Genomic DNA, 20,760 nt, shown 5'->3' with positions numbered 1-20,760 from the left:
AAATATAGGCAGATATGCCTGACGAATATTGTGGATATCCTGAAGACAACAGCATAAGCCAGACATTGTGGCAGTTTCGACATACCTCAAGAGCCCTGTCAACTTTTTCCTATTCAGCCTACTAGGGCACAGTCCATAGCATGTGATGTTTATGCAACCATCTGCTGGAGACAGAGAATACTGGCAGGCTTTTGTCAACACAGATGCACATGAGTAGTGACATCAACAAGCCTTTTGGTCTCTGTCTCCATTTGCTGGGTCTGTGTGCATAACCCACTTGTCTGGACTGGTCTGACTGGATGAATAGGAAGTATAGCATTTGAAAAACAGTCTTATAGAATGTGCTTATCAAAATATTCATCTTTAGTAATAACAAACCACTCAAGAGACCAGTTACTGCATTCTACATTATAACCTGTGGACCACAGTTTGGTTTATCCTTAAAACATATCACAAGGGGGCATAGACTAAGAAGATGGGAAAAAAAAACCCCAGACTCACAGTCATATTGGAAGTTGCCAGAGGTTAATTTTAAATCAGAAACACACAACCCTTGGTCACTATGGGCCGCAAATAAAAACAAAGAAACATGACGGCAGAAAAAGACCATTATGGCCTATCCAGTCTGCCCATCCACATCAACTATTCAGCTTTATGATCCCTTCCACTCCCTTATATTTATTCTTTTTTAAATTTAATCTTTATTTGGTTTTCAATCACTCTTACATGATTAATAATTTTCCTTAACAAGTCAAAGTAAATAAATGTGCAATACATATACTCACAAATAAATGTCCACAAAATTATACAATTATTGCACTATTTAAAGTATAATGGGAGCCTAATAACCATAAACATTTAGGAAATATTTTAAATATGGAGATTAGGAGGACACATTACTTTTTTTTTTAACCTACTGTAGTTGCTGAGGCTTGATTCAATTTTTCAAACTCTTTATCTCTTATAAATTTCTCCATATGTTCAGGCAACGAAAAAATGAACTTGTTTCCTTGGTAATTAACAAAACATCGGCAGGGGAACTTTAAATAAAAAGTTGCCCCTAACTCTAATGTTTTAGTTTTCATCATTAAGAACTGTTTCCTACGGGCTTGTGTAGCCTTGGAAACATCAGGAAAAGTATATACTTTTTGGCCACAAAATAACATTTCTCGATTTTTTAGAGACTTCTCAAAAATTAACTCCTTATCCCTTTCCTGAACAAAAGAGACAAACAAAGTTGTCCTCTTGTTTATTATATCTAAGGATTCTTCCAGGAAAGTTGATATTCCAGGGGACTGTATCTCCTCCCGTCCCCCTGTCATATCAACCTTAAATGGGAAATAATAAATCTTAGATATAAGAGGTATATCCTCATTTCTACAGGTTAAATTTTCTTTAAGATATTTAATAAACATTTCATACGGCGATAATAGCCTTGTAAATGGAAAATTAACAAATCTCAAGTTCTTAATCCGCATCAGATTTTCCAGATTTTCAACATCATTATGCAGCATTACATTATCAGCTACTCGTATCGTTTCTACACTCTGTATACTTTGGACATTTGTTAACAAGTTATTCACTCTCTCTCATCTATATCCAATAATTTTTTTCCCTGATCAGTAATTGACACCTTATTGTTATTAACCATCTTTGAAAGAGAGGAGTTCATCTGGGTAACATTGTTATCAAGTCTCAATAACATCCTCCAAAGGTCCCCTAACGTAACTTTGGATGCTTCCAAGTTTACATCTTGGATGCTTACTTGAAGTGGAGATGTATTCCCACTTTCACCTTCCTGATGTAAAGAAGACAAATGATGTAGAGCTTCCGCTCCCTCCACTTCGGAAGGGGTTTCAGCTCTACTTACGTTTGCAGTCTCACTTCTTGTGGATCCTTCCACGGTTGCTGGTCCAGGGGGTTGGGAGGGTGCAGGTCCAAGGCCAGGACTCAATGAGACTTCAAAAGAGTCTCTATCCACGTCCTCTAATGGCCTGTTGAGTCTATTTAGAAGAGTGTCCATCGGCCCGATTATAGGGGTGACCGGAGAAGATGTATAAGCTCGAGCCTTCCTTTTCCGCCCCATATATCCAACTTAAAAGAACCCAGCAGCCAAAACAGCCAAAGACGGTCAAAGCCGGTCTAAGCCGCGCGCGCCCCTTTGGCGCGCGCGGCTTAGGCGACGCGCCGCTTCTCGCGAGATGTTATAGTCCTGCGCAGATTGATGACACCCGGCACACGCAGCCCTCACAGCTGGGATCAGTTCTCTCAATTGCCGGCGCCTGCAGGACTCGGTGGGTCCTCCGCTCTCCCTCTTTCGGCTCCAACTCACTCTGGCTCTCTCAGGGTTTTAAAGCCCCGGCACAGGCTGATGACACCCGGCACACGCAGCCCTCACAGCTGGGATCAGTTCTCTCAATTGCCGGCGCCTGCAGGACTCGGTGGGTCCTCCGCTCTCCCTCTTTCGGCTCCAACTCACTCTGGCTCTCTCAGGGTTTTAAAGCCCCGGCACAGGCTGATGACACCCGGCACACGCAGCCCTCACAGCTGGGATCAGTTCTCTCAATTGCCGGCGCCTGCAGGACTCGGTGGGTCCTCCGCTCTCCCTCTTTCGGCTCCAACTCACTCTGGCTCTCTCAGGGTTTTAAAGCCCCGGCACAGGCTGATGACACCCGGCACACGCAGCCCTCACAGCTGGGATCAGTTCTCTCAATTGCCGGCGCCTGCAGGACTCGGTGGGTCCTCCGCTCTCCCTCTTTCGGCTCCCCCTTATATTTATTCTATGCCTTCTTGAATTTAGATACTGTCCTTGTCTCCACTACCTTTTCTGTAAAGAAATGTTTCCTTAGATTATTCCTCAGTCTGCTCCCTTTCTCCCTCATCCCATTACCCCTCACATTCTAGAGCCTCTTTTCCATTGAAAGAGGCTCGCCTCCTGTGTTTGGAAACCTTTGAGATATTTAAACATCTCTATCATATTTCCCCTATCTCGCCTTTCCTCCAGTGCATACAAGTTTAGATCTTTAAGTCTATCCCCATATGTTTTAGAATGAAAACCACTGATCATTTTAGTGGCCACCCTCTGGACTCCATCCTGTTTAAATCATTTTGAAGCTGCAGTCTCCAGAATTGTACACAGTATTCCAAATGAGGTCTCACCAGGAACTTACACAGGGGCGCTATCACCTCCTTTTTTCTGCTGACCATTCCTCTCCCTATGCAGCCAAGCATCTTTCTGGATTTTGCTGTTGCCTTCGGGATATCCACAATATTCGTCAGGCATATCTGCCTATATTTGGCAGGAGAACTGGTTAATTTGTATAACATGGATTCTCAGAAACAAGGCCTATTTGTATCTTTGCTGTAAAAGAGCATCTTTACTAAGGACATAACCATTTCACTGTAGAATCCTTTTCAAATGACACAAAACAAAATGAAATGAGAATGAGGAACCACTCCTCTTTAGTGAGGAGTTTCAGAATTTAATCTAAATGATATGCTATGTTACTTACTTGATCTCTTCTTGAAGGGCAGTCTCAAAGAGTTTCAGGAGTAGGTACTCTTCTCGCTGATTAGAGGCATAGTTATATAACGTGAAAATCACAGTATCCATAAATTTAGTGGACTTGTTCTGAGGCATCTGGAAAATCAGCTTAGCCAAGTAAGTAGGATTAGTCTAGAAAAAGAAGGGGTGCAGCAGAGGAGAGAAGTCTTGTGTAACTACAAGAGGACAATCACAACAATATAATTAGTTATTGACATAGCCTGTGCATCCATGGGAGGCACTGCCTTGGTGGTTTTGACAGCCTCTAAGAAGTTCTCTGCCCCCTGTTCTTGATTTGTTTTCTCTGCTGCTGCCTCATGGGTAGACCCTGCCATCTCTCCAGCACTGCCAGCAGAGTCTTCCCCTTCTGCTGGAAGTGGCATCAGATTCATAGGACTTCTAAATCCAGGGTCTGCTCTGGGGTGGGGAGGGACAGTGTCCATTAGGAGGACTGCATCAGTGGCACCAAGCCCTATCAAAGCCTCCTACAAACCTCGCTGCTCTGGGTTTTTACCCGGCCCTCTAGGCTGCTGCCTTGCGGGTTAGCTCCAGCCATTTCTACCATCAAAAACTAAAGTACCCCGCATCCTTTGCGGGAAGTGACAGCAGATACCCAGGATCTCATCTTCTATAAATTTTGCTCTGTCTCTTGTTTCGCCATCATCACTGTTTGATCATTTGGAATTTTCTTAATGTTTCCCTGTCTCATTTCTCTTCTCAGTCTCTCCACACCAGCTCTTGCTGCTCCATTTATTGACCTAGACACCTCCCTCTTTTCAGCTTATGTTCTTTCTTCTGCCTCCTTTCAATCTATTTTTTGTCCGAGATTCTCCTACCTCTCCTCTCTCTTATTCAGCTGTCCAATCATTTCCTTTATTCACCCTGGTCACCCTCGGCTCAGATCCCTAATGGTGGTGGCTACAGTAGCAAGAGCACATCAGGGGTGCACAGAAACAGAACACATGCAAAATTACATGTGCAAAAGTAGTGCACACTTCCCCCCCCATCCCCTGTAAACATTTAGAGGAAACATGGAGGGTGGAGCCCCCTCTCTGCTGTCCACAGCTGAAATTATATGCCCAATAGCAGTGCACAGTTGCACACACTCATAAAAAAATTAGAGGGAAGATTGCGCCCAAAGCACCTACCTTCTCTATGTCCTCCTTCCTTTCACAAATGTTTCTTGGATATATCATCTGCCATCCATTCCACCATTCTTACAACTCCCCTGTCCCCTACTACTCCAGGCCCTACTGTTTAATGTCCTCCTAACACTTTCTTCTTCTCTTTATCTCCATGATGTGTTCAATCTGATCTTGTCTCTAAACCCATTTTATCTGTGCTGTGGCCACTTACCAACCTTCATCCGCCTCAAGGACATTTTCTACTCCCGTCTGTCTTAGTGGTTCTGAACTTATCCCTTTCTTCTAGAGGCCTTCCTGCATCTTCCAAATGGATCGATCCAGTCCTAAAGCAGTCCTTCCTCAATCCACACACAATCTCTATCACCTGAATGCTTTACTCCCGTTTCTATGTAAGGTTCTTGAACATGCTATCCATCAGACTCTCAACTTTGTATTAACTAAAATACACAGGATCAAATTTAGTCTCTCTGACTGGACAGAGGTGATGCTCTCCACTGTGGGAAACACACAGTCAGAATTCTTACCCTCCGACAGGTTGGGGGGACGTGAGTAAGGAACATCTTATAATCTACCTGTAAAAGATAGAAGAGGTGCTGATAGGCCTCCAGCTTTTTCCTTTTCTCTTTGCTCAAACCTTTAATGCCTTGCCGGTCACCGATCACCATTTCTTCTACTTGACCTTTGCTTTTCTTATTCAGCTTCTTGCTGTGGGATACCACATCCTGGGAAGGGAATCCACATATTATGGAATGTCCATTATTATCCAACACTAAATATCCGACCAAGGAGGAGAGTGAAGCATTTCAGCCTGCTGGCGTTCACTTGTATACACATTCTCCCAATCGACAGTACTAACATCGAATACATGTTATATCATATTAAGCAAGTCCAGTTCTTAACTTAATGCTACGGGAGCAGTAAGAACGTGGGCTACAGAATAGAAAGGCTGTATATGCCAGTGTGCGCAGAAAGGCATGCCAAACCCTGTTTGTTTTTTTACATCTGGACAGTATATCCAGTAGTGCTCACAGCATCTGTTCCCTGCCTATGCCAAATAGCACAAACGCAAAAAAGGGATGTGAAGAATATCAGCATTTGATATTTTATGGTAATAGCTTTAATTCTCTGCAAGAGCCTCTAGCTTATAAACATGGTATTATTTGGTGGCTGTTTGGATTTAATATGCTGGGAAACCATTTACATAATGCACATTTTTTAAACAACTAAGTACAGGACCTCTTATATAAACCTGGCTCCACTGACTCCTCATCTAAAGAAAAAGGCTCAAGACAACAGAACTCCACAAGTTCTCCATCTTCTCACTATTCAGTGCCTATAGAAGTGCTCACAGCATCTGTTTTGCCTATGCCAAATGGTGGCTGGGGGGTGTTGTGTGAAGATTACTGGACTGGAAATTAGGAGAGTTGGGTTCAAATCCTGCTTCTTCCACTATGACTTTGGGCAAATCATTGTATCTCCCACAGTTCTCAGGTATCCACTTGAGACTGAAAGCAATCTGGGATTGTAAAATCATTGTAACCACCTGGCACAGAGCACTATACAAGTGCTGAAATAAAAACAACTAGCAACTTTCTCTGTGGATGCCACTGCTAAGCCAGAAACCATTCACCTGCAGCGTGATCCTGTTTTTCACCAGCAGCCCGATCTTGATGTCCATCAGGTTCAAGTCCTTCTCCAGCTGCTGATTAGATCGAATCTTTGTCACAACCTCTTCTCTCAGCCTGGTCACTTCCAACTCCTCCTGGAAGTCCAGGTCACTCTGGTCCAGGAGGTGAACAAATTTGCGCACCACATTCAAGGGCGGGTTCTCAGAGCTAACTGCAGGAAAGAGACAGGGGAAGCGCATCCACTTAGCCTGGGCTTGGAAGTGGCACCCGTACTGCACTTTCAGTCTCTTCCATCCCTCAACCAGAGCAGGATCTGAACTGCCCGGATATAACCACCTCAGCATATCAGGAACAGAGAACGGGAGCAATACAAACAAAAATGCAAAACTAAATGTTAAGTGAGCTAGAAGGATGAAGAGAGAGTGAAATATACTTTTATACATCCCAATCATTGGCAGTGGTCTGTGGCTACTTACTCAGTGTTCTATAGTCCTCTCTAGCTTTGTTTGCTTTGAGAAATGCTTGTATTTTCACAATTTCTTCATTCTGCAAGAAATCAGAAAACTCTAACTAGGTAGCAACTATTCTGTCATGGTGCAATTGTGATGAGAGGTACAGTATTAACTATATGAAAAAGAAAAAAAAAGAGGGAGGTGATAATGCCTCATTCAGGTCAAACCTCATTTGGAATACTGTGTCTAATGCTGGATACCAAGTCTCCAAAAGCATATAGACAGAGCAGACACTGCCTGGAGCGGCTACTAAAATGGAGGGAGGGACATTACAGAGAAAGCAGAATTGCTTACCTGAAACAGGTGTTCTCGAGGACAGCAGTATGTTCGTCCTCATACATGGGTGATATCATCGGATGGAATTCGGCACAGAACGTTGATCTCAAAGGAATTAGAACTGTGCAGCTGTAATCATCCTGTTCCTAGGCAGAGTCCCTCAGTCCATAATATACCTAATACATGGAGAAATCAACTCCCAGGGAGGAGAGTGGGTTTTATGAGGACTAACTTCCTGCTGTCCTCGGTGAATACTTGTTACAGGTAACCAACTCTGCTTTCTCTGAAGACAAGTAGGATGATAGTCCTCACACATGAGTGAATACCAAGCTATAGGCCGTCCAAGCAGGACAAAGCAGGAAACCACACCGTGCTGAAAGCACTACATTTATCCCTTTTGCCTGTGAGGCAGCCGACCCACAAAGGGGTCTAGGTGGGAAAAGAGTTGGGCTCTACAAAAAGAAAACCATAGAAAAGACTGAAACACAAAACCCCAATACGTAGCAGAGGCCTCTAAGGCAGGGGGAGTGATGTGAGGGCCAGAAAGAAACATACTCCACATCTTGGAAAACATTACAAGCAGGATTTCAGATCTGTAAACCCCGACAATGACTAGAACCTTCTGGATACAGGAAAAGGTCTAGAGATGTAAACAAGAGAAGGACTCTGACGAAGACTGCACAGTTTCCTTCGGTGTTACAAAACAACCAAAAAAACCAACTAGGGCTCGAGAACTCCCCAGAAAGAAATGCAGTCCACTGACATCTGAAGGACAGAATGTCGCTGCAGAAGTGTGCCCATGTTTGGCTAACAGGCATAATGGGCAGAAAACCCAAGCAACACTTGGAAAAATAATTTGCAATAATTGCAGGGTCTGTGACAGACCCAAAGTGCCAAAGTACCAGACATAATTGACCAGCAGGACAACATCAAGAGTTTCAGGGGATGAAAGGCAATCCCTGAATGGGATCGCTAGTCCAAACCCCCAAGCAGGGAGATAAGTTAAGTCTGAAGCTTACCCACACTATAGGCCAGGTAAGTGAAGACACTTTGGGCAACCTAGTGAAGTGAGAAAAGCTAAAGGCAGTTTTGGCCAGAGCTTGGTAAAAAATATAGGGAAAAAGTGGTGTATCTTTCTCTGCAGGTATACACTAAGATATTCCACAAATGCCTTAGCTTTTCTTCCCCCTCCCCTCCAAATTCCAACTGGACGTCAGAAGGAGTGAAGAACACAAGGAGGCTCACCATTGGACTGCGAGGGTAAGAACAAGTCGCAAGGTTGTATAACTCAACTGCAAGCGAAGATTCCAGTAGGGAGTTACCCACCTAGATAGAGCCCTGAGCCTGCTTGGAACAGCTGAAACTATGAACAAATTCCCCAGGGAAGAAATCCAGAAACACTCCACTAAGAGACAAGAAGCCGGGGTGCCGTAAGTGCAAACCCCTGTTGAAACGATTTCTTCAGCAGCCAGGAAATTCTAAGGGTACCAGGGCAGGGTAAGGGCAATCTCGGAATAGATTGCCCTGAACCTGGCTTAGATATTAATACCTCAGCCATGATAGCAAATACTTCCCCCAAGGAAGCATGCAGTCCAGTAAATGGAACAATTGTTGCATTAATCAGGACTCCCTTGTCTGCAGACAGTTATCCCTAAAATGGGGAAGTATAGCTTGCAAGCCACTGCAACCACAGAGCAGCACTTCTGTTGCGGGGTCCCTCATTCCTCAATTCCCTCAGCCATGAACATGGTGATAGGCTGAAAGGCATACTCGCCAATTAGGTGGATTAGAACCCTCCTCACTGAGGTAGGGTCCCGCAGGTGAGAATGACTGACAATAGTGGTCCTTATAAAAACAAAACAAAACACCCATTGAGTTCACAGTTCAGATATCAAAAGTGACTCCTGGATAGGAGAAACCCCTAATCTTCACCTGAGAGCTACTCTGGAACGGCTCCCGCGTGAAACAGATCTGCTATGCCTTAGGATGACCTAAGGAGAGCGCTACCACTCGACCGGCTCTCAGATCCCCCGAGGAACCAAGAGCATCTGCCAGTCAGAAGCAGTGACATGATTTCTCTGGGAAATGGAGAAACAGGGACACCTGTTAAAGGGGTGGACAACCAGGCATCCAGAAGAGAACCCATGTCGAATTCCCTCTTCTTGTAGGGACAGGAAAGCAATGAGAATCAGGGCCTCCCAATTCCGAAAAACCTGTTAACTCTCCAGTTGAAAGTAGAGACACAATCACTGATTGCTGAGGTTCAGAAGTGATCAATCTGCCACTGGCAGCCACCCTCAGATGGGGAAGACCACCATGGTAATCAACAAAGTGGCCCCAGCAAAAATGCACCAATTCAAAGAATCAAGGCTCCGGTTCAGTGATAAACCTGCCAGGGACAGAGCCCCCCAGGGGCTTTCCCACAAAGAGAATTTGTGACACGGAAAGGGGTCGAAAGAATTATTCCTCTTCTGGAGAAGACGACTGGTATATACTCTCCTTAGGGTTTGACCAGGAACACAGCCCTAGGTCAATCCTGTGGCTGTGGCGCATGTTCAATTGTGCTCACCATGAGAGAAACACACCCATACAGTAGAGGGCAACTTGAGAATAGAGCCCTCCGCTGTAAAAGCACGCTGACCAAAAACAGAGCAAGGAGAAGACACAGATACTAAACTGCTGGTGGTCAAGGCAAGCAGCTAGCAGATGGTATCTAGGTCCAGGCCAAAGGTCAGGGCAAGCGGCAAATTAGAAGTGAGCTCGGAATCCAAAGCAGAGGTCAAACCCGGAGAATCAAACCAAGAGAAACAAGACAGCACACCGAGAAATAAGAAAAGGTGAGGTGGTCTGGGCAAGATAGCAGGGAGACAAGACAAGGCATAAGGGCAAGGAAGCATGGCAAGGCAAGACAGCAGGAACACGGAGCAGGAACTGGGACAGCAAGACGATGTACAGAAACAGAGGCAAGGCACAGAGCTGGCAACATACACTGCAAGGCAGGAGAATCTGTTGCTGAGACATTGCTGACCAGCTGACGGGCCTTTAAATATCTGGGAGCTGCTGATGTCATCAGAAGGGGCAGAGGCCGAGTTCCCACCATGGGCCTTTAAATGTGAGAGTCAGGCGCGCACACACTTAGAGAAGCTCGGGGAAGGCTGCATGATAGTGTTCCACACTGCTTCGGCGGCACTTGATGGCCGACTGTGTTCCTGCTGGGAAAGAGGCTGGTAGCATCTGTGTGTGAATGAGGCTGGTTGTTGTGCTGCCCCGCAGTCAGCCAAGCATAACAGTAATAAAATCCTTACTTGAATTTTTACAAGCTTGGACACTCCAACTTTGGTAGTCCTTTGAACTGCATCTATTATGTCAGTGTCCTTTTGTAGATGGTTTCTCCAGAACTGACCGCAGTACTCCAGGTGAAGTCTCAGAGACCGTAAAGAAGTAATATTACTTCCCTCTTTCTATAATAATACCCTTAGCTCTACACCTGACCATATTTATTTATTTATTAATCTTTTACATTTACCTAAGTGATTTACAAAGTAACATACATAAAAACATTAAGCACTTAAACAGAATAGACAACAATTCTATATTCAAAGCACGTAAGCTCGCTTTGTCTCTAACCTTTTTGATTAATCAATTGAATGCTCACTTAAAACATTCTTGTTTGAAGTCCATGCTTAAAGTCTTTGAACAGTCCATCAGACATAATGCTTCTGGGCGAGAGTCCCACAACGTGGGTGCTATCATCAACAAACAGACTCCCTAGTCTCTACCAACCTTGCCTGTCAAGAAGGCCTCTCTGTGAGGATCTCAGTAGTCGTGCTGGCTTATATACTTGTAACAGAACATCAGCCCACAGTAATAAATTGGAGCGGCCTCAGAGGGAACTTCCCTACCTCCCCCCACCCCACCTTCCCTGCCTTTTCCCCCCTACCTTTCTCTTTTTTTTTGTTTTGTTTCCAAACTTACTTCAGCCCTGGGGCTGAAGTAAGTTGTGCGATCCACGGCACAGTGGCAAATGGCCACTGTGCTGGGAGCCTCTGACCCCATCCCCTCCCCACCCCCGGACCGCCCCTTTAGTAAAGCCCCGGGACTTACACGCGTCCCGGGGCTTTATGTGCGTCGCCGGGCCTTTTGAAAATAGGCCCGGCGCGTGTAACCCTTTGAAAATCTGGCACATCAAGTTATGACCACATAAAAAATTTAACTACTTATTCCTGTTACTCTGGTCACTTCTTAAAAGAAAATCAATCAAATTTGCTTGTCAAGGTTTTCCTTTTGTGTAACCATGCTGCCTATGATCTTGTGACCTACCAGTTTCACACGACTGTGCTGTTCTGTCCTTCAGTGTTATTTCCATTATCTTACCTACCACGAACATTAAGCCTCTACATTTGTTTTCCACTTGTTTCTTGGTACTATCCTTGTGGCTCAACACTTCATTTGCTCTTCTTGTGTAAAGTGATAATCTGAACAGTTCTGTGAGGGCTAAAATCAGTACCTCCTTTAAAATTCTGGGGTGTACCTCATCTGGTCCTCCAATACATTGAATCCTACCTTCTCCGTAAAATGGTAATATAAATGATATGAAATGAAATTCTCTGAAGACAAAAATACACTTACATGTTCCTTGAAATACTGTAATCTTGCCTGGTATTTCTTTCTTGCCAACCACATTTTCACCCATGACTGAATCTAAAACAGAGACAAAAATTCATACAGCAAGATTCTTCTGCTGTCTCAAAAAAAAAATAATTTTTTTTTAAATCATTAATAACTTATATGGTACCGTGTTCAATAATTTATAAAACCTGATAAATAGAGCGTGTGGGGTGGGGGGGGGGGGGTGGGGTGGGGGGTGAGGGTTGTCGAGCCCAAGGAGGCATCATAAACAGGACTAGTTTTACCAATGAGCATATCAGAGGGCGCACTACCCGAACACATGGTTTTACCCTGATGATTGTACTGGCCCAGTGTCCTGAATCTCAGGCAGCATAGAACCACCCTGGCTCTACTCCTTATCAGGCAGCATTCAAGAAACAGGTTTTGGGTGGGGGTAGGGGATTTGAGCCTGCAGCAGGCTGCATAGTGCAAAGCAAAAAAAAAAAAAAAAGAGCCCTTTGCTCCCTAATCCAGCTGCTCCTCTCCTCGTTCCCCCTCCCCCATCCTGTCCTCTGGAAACAGAAGAAGAGAGGAGGAGGAGGAGGCTGAAGCTGGTTAGTAGAATAAAGAAGAATTCGGTTTTTGTCTGCATATTTCTATTTATCATTTGCGATCCCCTATTCTGTATTTGGTAGGGATTTTCTGTGTGTCGCCGAGGTAAAGTAGTGCTAGCGTGTAGGTGCTGCGTCGGCATCTGTAGTACACAGCTTGTTCTGCTTTCCCATTAGAAAGTGTATTGGTGGTTTGGGGCCCAGTGAAATATCTGCAGTGTTGTCTTGTCATACAGGGTTGTTGCTGTTTGAATTCTGAGCATTAGTACTGTTTTGGTATGTTAGGTTTTCAGACAGGCTCTGAATGACTTTCTGTAAGGTTTTGTGCCTGGTAATGGAGGGACTTTGTGACAGTGTTACTGAAGACAACATAATATTTTTTTTTTAAGTGAGTAGTAAGGCAAAACATTCCAGTTCAGCCCAGCCAGACACCTCAGATATTACCTTCAATTAATGTAGTATGAATGTCTTTTAATTAATAAATTTAGCTCTTTTTTGGGGTTTTATGTTTTTTTGCAGTCTATCTCTAAAAACAAAAAATCAGATGACATTCTTAAGCTTATATCTACAACAAAACCCCTCAAAATTTAATATTTAAAAGTATGATGTCCAATTATGTAACCTTACAGGACTGATCTGATTAGGATTGTGGTGGAGACAATTTTTTAGTTTAATTATCAAAATCTCAGAGTTGGCCTATAGTCATGAAAATTGTTGGTGGGGAGGAGCTTTGCAAAGCTGAAGGCCCCAGGGAAGTGGTGCCCAACCCTATATCCTGGGGGACCCCCAGCCAATCAAGTCTTCAGGATATCTGCAATGAATAAGCTTATGTGGGAGAAGGGTCAGGACTGCCTCAAGGCCTGTGGCTACATGACATTGACAACTCACAAGCCCATGATTTTTATTTTTAGTTTCAATAGCTATTGCTGCTGTACCAAGATTTACAGCATTGCAGCCTGAAGAGCATAGGGAGAGAAGAGAGAAAGAAAGGAGAGAAGTGTGTGTGTGAGTGTGTGTGTGTGGGGGGGGGGGATTGGTTGCTGTTGAGAGGGGGACTGCTGCTAGGCAGGAGGTTAGGGGTCAGAGAGACAGGGGGCTACTGCTGCTGGGCAAGGGGCTTTTTATTGCTGAGCAAGTGCATGGTGGAGAGGGGGCTGCTGGGCGGCAGCTGCTAGGCAAAGGATGCTGTTGGATAAAACATGGAGGGTAGAGAGAGATGATGGGCAAGGGGTGGGTGGGGGATTGAAAGGGAAATGCAGAGCAGGACAATTAGTGAGGGGGAGAGAAAGAGGGGGACCTAAGCTCAGGATAAACAGAAGGGGAAAGAGAAAGCAATGTTGCTTACCTGTAATGGGTTTTCTTCACAGACAGCAGGACAAATCAGCCACATAAGTAGTAGGATGACATCACAGGTTGGTGCCAACGTGGAAGATACTCCCTCAGAGCTCAGAAAGAGTTGAAGTCTTTCTGAGCATGTGAAGGAGTTCCTGCGCAGCTGCTCCATGTGAATCTCCTGATTTATTCACAAGCTAGGCTTCACATCCAAGGAGAGGAAGCTGGGATTGTGTGGCTCTTGTGTCTTGCTGTTTATGGAGGACGCCTGTTACAGGTATGCAACTTTGTCATCTCCATGGACAACCAGAATAACTCAGCCACAAAAATGGGGATTCCCAAGCTGAGGGTTGTGGTAAATGTTTTAAATTTGAATTTCAGTAGAAAGGATGGAGGGAGAATTGAAGCTGTTAGTTGAATATACTTCTTGAGTTCTGCTTGACCAAAGCTACTGACCCTGTGAGAATTTTCTTCCAGTGACAAAAAATGTAAATAGAGGACCAGATGACCACTTTATATATTTCTTGAATAGGGGTGGAACAAAGGTCTAGTACAGAAGTTGAAGTTGCTTGCATGTGATGAATTTATTAGGAATGGGAAAGCCTGAACTGGGTAACAGTAGACAATACAGTCAGAAAGCTGTGTAGACTAGATTTGCTTTTTAACCAGCAATCCTTGTTTACTTGGTTCATAAGTCAAACAGTTGAGAAGATTTTCTGTAGGGTTTAGATCTTTCAATATAGAATAATAGATCTCTTCTACAGTGCAGGGTATGAAGGGCTTGTTCAGATCTGCTGGAATGAGATTTTGGGGAAAAAGTTATGGTACTACTATGGACTGATTCAAATTAAATTGAGAAACATTTTGGAAAACATTTAAGATGTCTCAATACTACTCTATTTTTGAAAATTTGAGTATATTTAATATGTACTAGCACCTGGAGTTAGTTTACTTTGCGAGCTGAGGTTATAGCTATCAAAAATAATAATTTCCAAGTTAAGAATTTTAGATCAACTGATGTGATAGGTTCAAATGGAGGATGCATTAATTTGGAGAGTATTCGATTAAGGTCCCATCGTGTGGGTGGATCTTTTATGGAAGGATGAAGAAAGTGACCTCTGGAAATTTTTTTTTACAATAGGGAGATGAGACACAAAGACTTTCTGAAAAATGAGGATATGCTGCTACAGCTCTTAAATGTACTCTGGAAGAATTAGATTGCAGTCCCGAATTAGATTGCAGTCTATAACCCCGACTTTGGGTTATAGACATGTGTCAAGTGGAGAGAACCTCTTTCACTTGGCACATGTCTATCACTTAAAAGTGATAGGAATGTCTGGTAGATTGTTGTCTTGCCACTAACATTACCTCCTTTACGTCTGAGGGAAAAGGCAGCACTTGTACTGCTCTGCACTCAAAATCCATGCCGCGAGTGCTAAGGATTGAAGATTTGGGTGTAGCAAAGTCCCATTGAATTGCGTTAGTAGATATGGAAAAATCTGGAGATGAATTGGATGAGTGACAGCTCTCTTTGAAGCCATGGGAACCATAATTGGTAAGGACAGAAGGGGGCTATTAGAATAATCTTCCCTGAACTTGAAAATTGTTTGGGAAATAAGTACTGGTGGAAAAGCATGCATTAGGCCTTTTCCCCAAGACATTAGAAAAGCATCTGATGCCAGGGCATTTGGAAGTGGTCTTTTGGAACAATACAAAAGGAGTCTGTGGATTGAAGGGAGTTGCAAAGAGATCTATGTGAGGCATTCCCTATTTGATGAGAGAGGAATTATAGCATCTTGTGATGATTCAGTGAATTCACTATAAGATTGTCTTTGCCTGGAAGATAAATAGCATTGAGCTGCATCTTTCTTAGGACTGCCTGGTTCCATATTTTGCATGCTTCTTGGCATAGTCTTAGGGATCCTTTACCTCCTTGCTTATGTAGTACATAACTATTGCATTGTCTATTTGAATTTCTCATACTGTTCCCTTTATAAACTGTTTTAATACTAGGAGAGCCTTGAAAATGGCTCTCAGTTCCTAAAGATTTATGTGGAGTTTTTGTTCTTGTTTGGACAAAGTCCCTGAAAGCAGAAAGAGTCAAGCTATATCCATCTTGACCCTGACTGGCAGTATCTGTGGTCAAGGTTTGTTGAAATTGTTGAGGATGAAACAACTGACCACTCTGGAGACTGAATGGTTGAGTCTAACATCTCGGAGTAGAAGACAGGAATAGAAAGATATTGGTTGTAAGTATTGGTTCCAAGGGTGTTTGAGGTGCCATTGAGTTGTCCTCATGTGCAGACAAGCAAAAGGTGTAACATGAAATGTAGTGGCTGTATAGACTAACATTTCCATTAAAGTTCTGGCTGATAATATCTGTTTGGAGAGAGAATGAATTATGCTTGATCATCCTTTGAAGTGGAAGAAAAGCTATTCTGATCTAGATATGCTCCTATGAATTCCAAATGATGTGTTAGACTAAGGTGGGATTTCTCATAATTTAGCATGAATCCCAGTGAGAGGAGCATCTGGATTGTAAAGGATGTACTTATCTTCACTTCTTCTAAGGATATGCTTGACATTATTCAATTGTCTATGTTAAAAATAAGACTTTTTCCTGACATATGGGCAGCTACTATTGCTAGGCATTTGGTGAAGACTCCTGGAGCTGCAGACAGTCCAAATGGGAGAACTTTGTATTGGTAATACTCTTCTACTATTATGAATCAGAGATACTTTCTGTGATTGGTATGAATGGGAATATGCATGTAGGTATCTGTGAAGGAGTTGCCTTACTACCACTCCCTTAACTTGTGCGGGGCCAGGCTAGATGCCTGGTCCACCTTAAATCCCCACAGGGTGAGTCTGTTAATTTATCGTGGATGTGTTCCCTTAGCCCTGATGTTTTTTGCCAAGTTAGTCTCTTTGTACCAATGACTACGGTAGAAGATCTAGAAGCTGTGTTGAAACTGTTATATAGATCCGATTAGGTGTTTGGAGCATTCATCCACTTCATTAGCATGTGGAGTAATTTCATCTTGGAAGCTGGATAGAAGAGCAGAGGAGACCTTTATCTTTGTAAAATGTATTGATACTGAACAGTCTGGAATTGGTGATCAGAGATTCTGCTTTGAAGCATAGCTATTTCAAAGATTTTCTTCACAGTTTTGTCTAGGAACCTTGTTTCTTTCTCTGGTGGAGTGTTAAAAAAATATTTTTGATTTCTTAGCTCTTCTGAGAGTGGATTCTACATCACTGAATTGTGAGGTAGCTCTACTTTATGCCCTGGGCAATGTTTAACTTTGTATTTTCAGTATTCTTCTGGCTATTGGTAAGGTAGACAGAGGTGTTTGCTGCATTTTCATTTGAAGATCTTATAGGGCTTTATAAACAGCAATGCACATGGTGGTTTAGGTGCCTTTATGTACCGTATTTTAAAACGTTTGGTAAGACTTCCATTGATGCTATTTCTCCCTGCAGTTGAAATGGTATAGAATCCACCACACTGTATAAAAACAAGAAAAGACAAATCCTCAGGTGATATGTTGCGTCTAGCTCTGTCTGGGTTGGAGTCCGAAGGCAAGCCTGATGAATCAAAGAATGATTGATAACAGTGTGTGACTCATACGAGAATGAGAGTCATTTTCTGCTCAGAAACAGATCTTCCCTTAGATATAGAGAATTGAGATTTTCCAGGATTCCTTTGATAAGGGAGAATAGGAAACTAAGTAGCAAATCTTTCCAATACAAGAATCAACTGTGCTACTTGTGATGGAGTGGATGGAATATCCTCCATGTATTTATGTACAAATTCTAACCATATTTTCTGCATCAAAGAGCGGCTTTTCAGATTAGGCTGAAGAGTTATTGAAGATATGTCAGATTCTGGCACTAATATTGGAGCAGTATGAGGTTTTCATTTCTTTCGCACCAAGAGTTTCTGTGTCAAGATAGATGATGGCACCAAAAGTATCAGCGATGAAGCAGCCTATGTAGACAGCACAGATAGCCTGTGCACCAAGGAAATGGAAATCAATGGCATAAATATTTTAGATTTTGTCGGCACTAATACTTCCTCTGCATGGTGGCTAGTTCTACGCACTGAAGAGTATATTTTCTTACTCCTGCTCTGATAGGCATGGAAGGAAGAGAAGTCACGACTCTGGAATCTTAAGAGATTGATCTCTTATGAGGTACTGGTGTCTCAGAGGATTTGATTCTCTTTCTCAGAAGGAGACACCTCACATTTTAGCTTTAATTCTCTAAACATTAAAGCTTGTAGAGACATCCTTCTCATGTTGCACAGGCAGCAGAGAGACTTAATGCAGTTGGGACTAGCCGTCTTGTAGCTACATTTGGCACAAAGCTTAAAAAATTGCCTTCACGAAATGGCGAAGAGTGGGTAAAAGAAATGTATATGTGTGTGTGTGTTTATACCCAAGGAGACTCAACCAAAAAAAAAATACTACAAAAAAAACTAAAGAAAAGAAAACCAACAAATTAGCAAAAACTCAAAAACTTGAAAAAAATCATGGGCAGCAATAGAGAGCAGAAAAAAATCCTTTTGCCTTGACGGAAGAAAAATGACTGAGATGACTTGTATGAAGTGAATATGTGGGAACTCCCATGCATGCTCAGAAAAACTTCAAATCTTCCTGAGCTCTCAAAGAGCACATTCCATGTTGATGCCATCCCATGTCACCACCCTCTACTTGCATGGCTGAATCTATTCCTATTCATGGAGAAAGAGAGGGAGTCAAAGCAATGAGTGGAGTGGGAGAGAGAGAATGGGGATGCAGCGAATGGAGTGGGAAAGAGGGGGATACAGGGCACAGGGTAGATTGAGAGTAGAGGGAAATGCAGAGGAAGGAGTGGAGTGGAAGAAAAAGAGGGAAGCTGGACAAAAGGGGAGAGTAGGGGGTGCTTTGCTAGAACTGCTGCCATCAGAGGGACAGTTGTGCCTTTGCAGTCAAAGGAGAGTGTGCTGTGCCGTAGCAGCCTCTGGGGGGAAGGAAATAATTCTAAATATCTTCTCCCTGGGCACAGAAAAAGCATCAACTAAAATATCTATTTCAAGTTTCTATATAAAGGGTCACATGTTTTCAGTCAATTCACCTCCACTTCAACCAAACTCCCAGGAAGCAGCATTAATGAGCAGAACTGTCTGTGGATCTCTAAAAACACATCATGGCTTTTTTCTGAGTTATGGCTTGGTTTCCGAAACATGGAGTCTCTAGCACCAATCAAATCTTGCAACAGGGATTCTGGACACCTTCAACTAGTTTTCTACCAATTAACTCTTATACTACGGAACTGAATACAAAGTTAAAAAAATAGTTTGATATGAACCATTTATTTATTTATAGGTATTTATATACATAATATGCACGACATACAAGTATGATTAAGTATCTATGATTCTCGTAATAAAGGCATTTAGTATCAGTGTCATATTGAGTATCCACAATTCTCATGATATGGTATTTGTGATCAAAGGTTAATTTAAATAACCAAGTTTTCAGATCGTTTTTGAACGTTTTTAAATCATTAGACATCCGTAAATGCTCAAGCATAGTATTCCACAGTTTGGTGCTGGCTACTGAACTTGCTCTTTCACAAACTTCACTCAAGTGTGTGGAACGTATCCAAGGCACATCCAATAATCACTTATTGGATGGTTTGAGGTATCTTTGAGCTACGTATAATTGCAATGCTGCCTCAATCCAATCTCTGTCTTTGCTGGTTGTGATTTTATAAACTAGGAACAATATCTTGTATTGGTTGAGATATTAAATTGGTAGCCAATTAATGCAAGTGTAATGTGATCATAGTCTTTATCGGGAAGTACATGAGCTGCTGCATTTCGAAGCAACTGCTGTGATCTTAGAGTGCTAGCAGGCAATCCAATAGTCAATTTTCGAGAAAATCAAACTCTGGAGTAGTGTACGAAAATCATCGTATTCTAATAGTGGTTTCAAGTGCTTAAGTACTCACAACTTCTGGTATCCAGACTTATCTCTTTGAAACTGATGCTTGTTAATGGAGTATTGAGAATGACTCCTAGATCGCCAGCTGAGGTTGCTATATAGATATTTGCTCCAAATTTGAAGACAGGAAGATGATCAGGTATTGCTTTCCTGGTTATTTATATTTCTGGGATTTTTTACATTTAGAAGTAGTCTAATATGAGATGATAATTTCTGAATAGCTGTCATGTAAAAAATGTCAAGTAACTAAAGTGTGTACTAGAGAACTATCAGTGGGGGAAAAGAACTGTGCGTTGTCAGCATATATCGGGAAATTTACACCTAAACCTGAGAATAATTTGCACAGCATAATTAAGAACATAAGAAATTGCCATACTGGGTCAGACCAAGGGTCCATCAAGCCCAGCATCCTGTTTCCAACAGTGGCCAATCCAGGCTATAAGAACCTGGCAAGAACCCAAACACTAAGTAGATCCCATGCTACTGATGCCAGCAATAGCAGTGGCTATTCCCTAAGTCAACTTGATTAATAGCAGTTAATGGACTTCTCCTCCAAGAACTTATCCCAACCTTTTTTTAAACCCAGCTACACTAACTGCACTAACCACATCCTCTGGCAACAAATTCCAGAACTTAATTGTGAAAAAGAATTTTCTCTGATTAGATTTGAATGTGCTACTTGTTAACTTCATGGAGTACCCCTAATCCTTCTATTATCAGAAAGAGTAAATAACTGATTCACATCTACCTATTCTAGACCTCTCATGAGTTTAAAAACCTCAATCATATCCCCCCCTCAGCCATCTCTTCTCCAAGCTGAACAGCCCTAAACTCTTTAGCCTTTCCTCATAGGGGAGCTGTTCCATCCCTTTATCATTTTGTCGCCCTTCTCTGTACCTTCTCCAGTGCAACTATATCTTTTTTGAGATGCAATGACCAGAATTGTATACAGTACTCAAGGTGCAGTCTCACCATGGAGCGAAACTGAGGCATTATGGCGTTTTCAGTTTTATTCATCATTCCCTTCCTAATAATGCCTAACATTCTATTTGCTTTTTTGACTTCCGCAGCACACAGACAATTTCAGTGTATTAGATCTTTTTCCTGGATAGTA

At 42.6% G+C, this 20,760-nt stretch overlaps 1 protein-coding gene across 2 annotated transcripts in view; it reads right to left on the bottom strand.

Annotated features, from left to right (window-relative positions):
- The window catches only part of IQGAP2 (IQ motif containing GTPase activating protein 2), a 604,286-nt gene that overhangs the window by 106,793 nt on the left and 476,733 nt on the right, over nt 1–20,760 (bottom strand). For both annotated transcript variants that reach the window (XM_029575244.1, XM_029575253.1), the window contains 5 exons: nt 11,735–11,806; nt 6,794–6,863; nt 6,320–6,528; nt 5,262–5,411; nt 3,513–3,676 (listed from right to left, as the gene is read on the bottom strand). In XM_029575244.1, coding sequence (XP_029431104.1) covers nt 3,513–3,676; nt 5,262–5,411; nt 6,320–6,528; nt 6,794–6,863; nt 11,735–11,806 — 665 coding nt within the window. The remainder of the gene's footprint in view (nt 1–3,512; nt 3,677–5,261; nt 5,412–6,319; nt 6,529–6,793; nt 6,864–11,734; nt 11,807–20,760) is intronic.

Source organism: Rhinatrema bivittatum, chromosome 1, assembly GCF_901001135.1.
Source record: "Rhinatrema bivittatum chromosome 1, aRhiBiv1.1, whole genome shotgun sequence".
In the NCBI taxonomy this organism is placed as follows: Eukaryota; Metazoa; Chordata; class Amphibia; order Gymnophiona; family Rhinatrematidae; genus Rhinatrema; species Rhinatrema bivittatum.
This window is presented reverse-complemented; position numbering and strand designations above follow the sequence as displayed.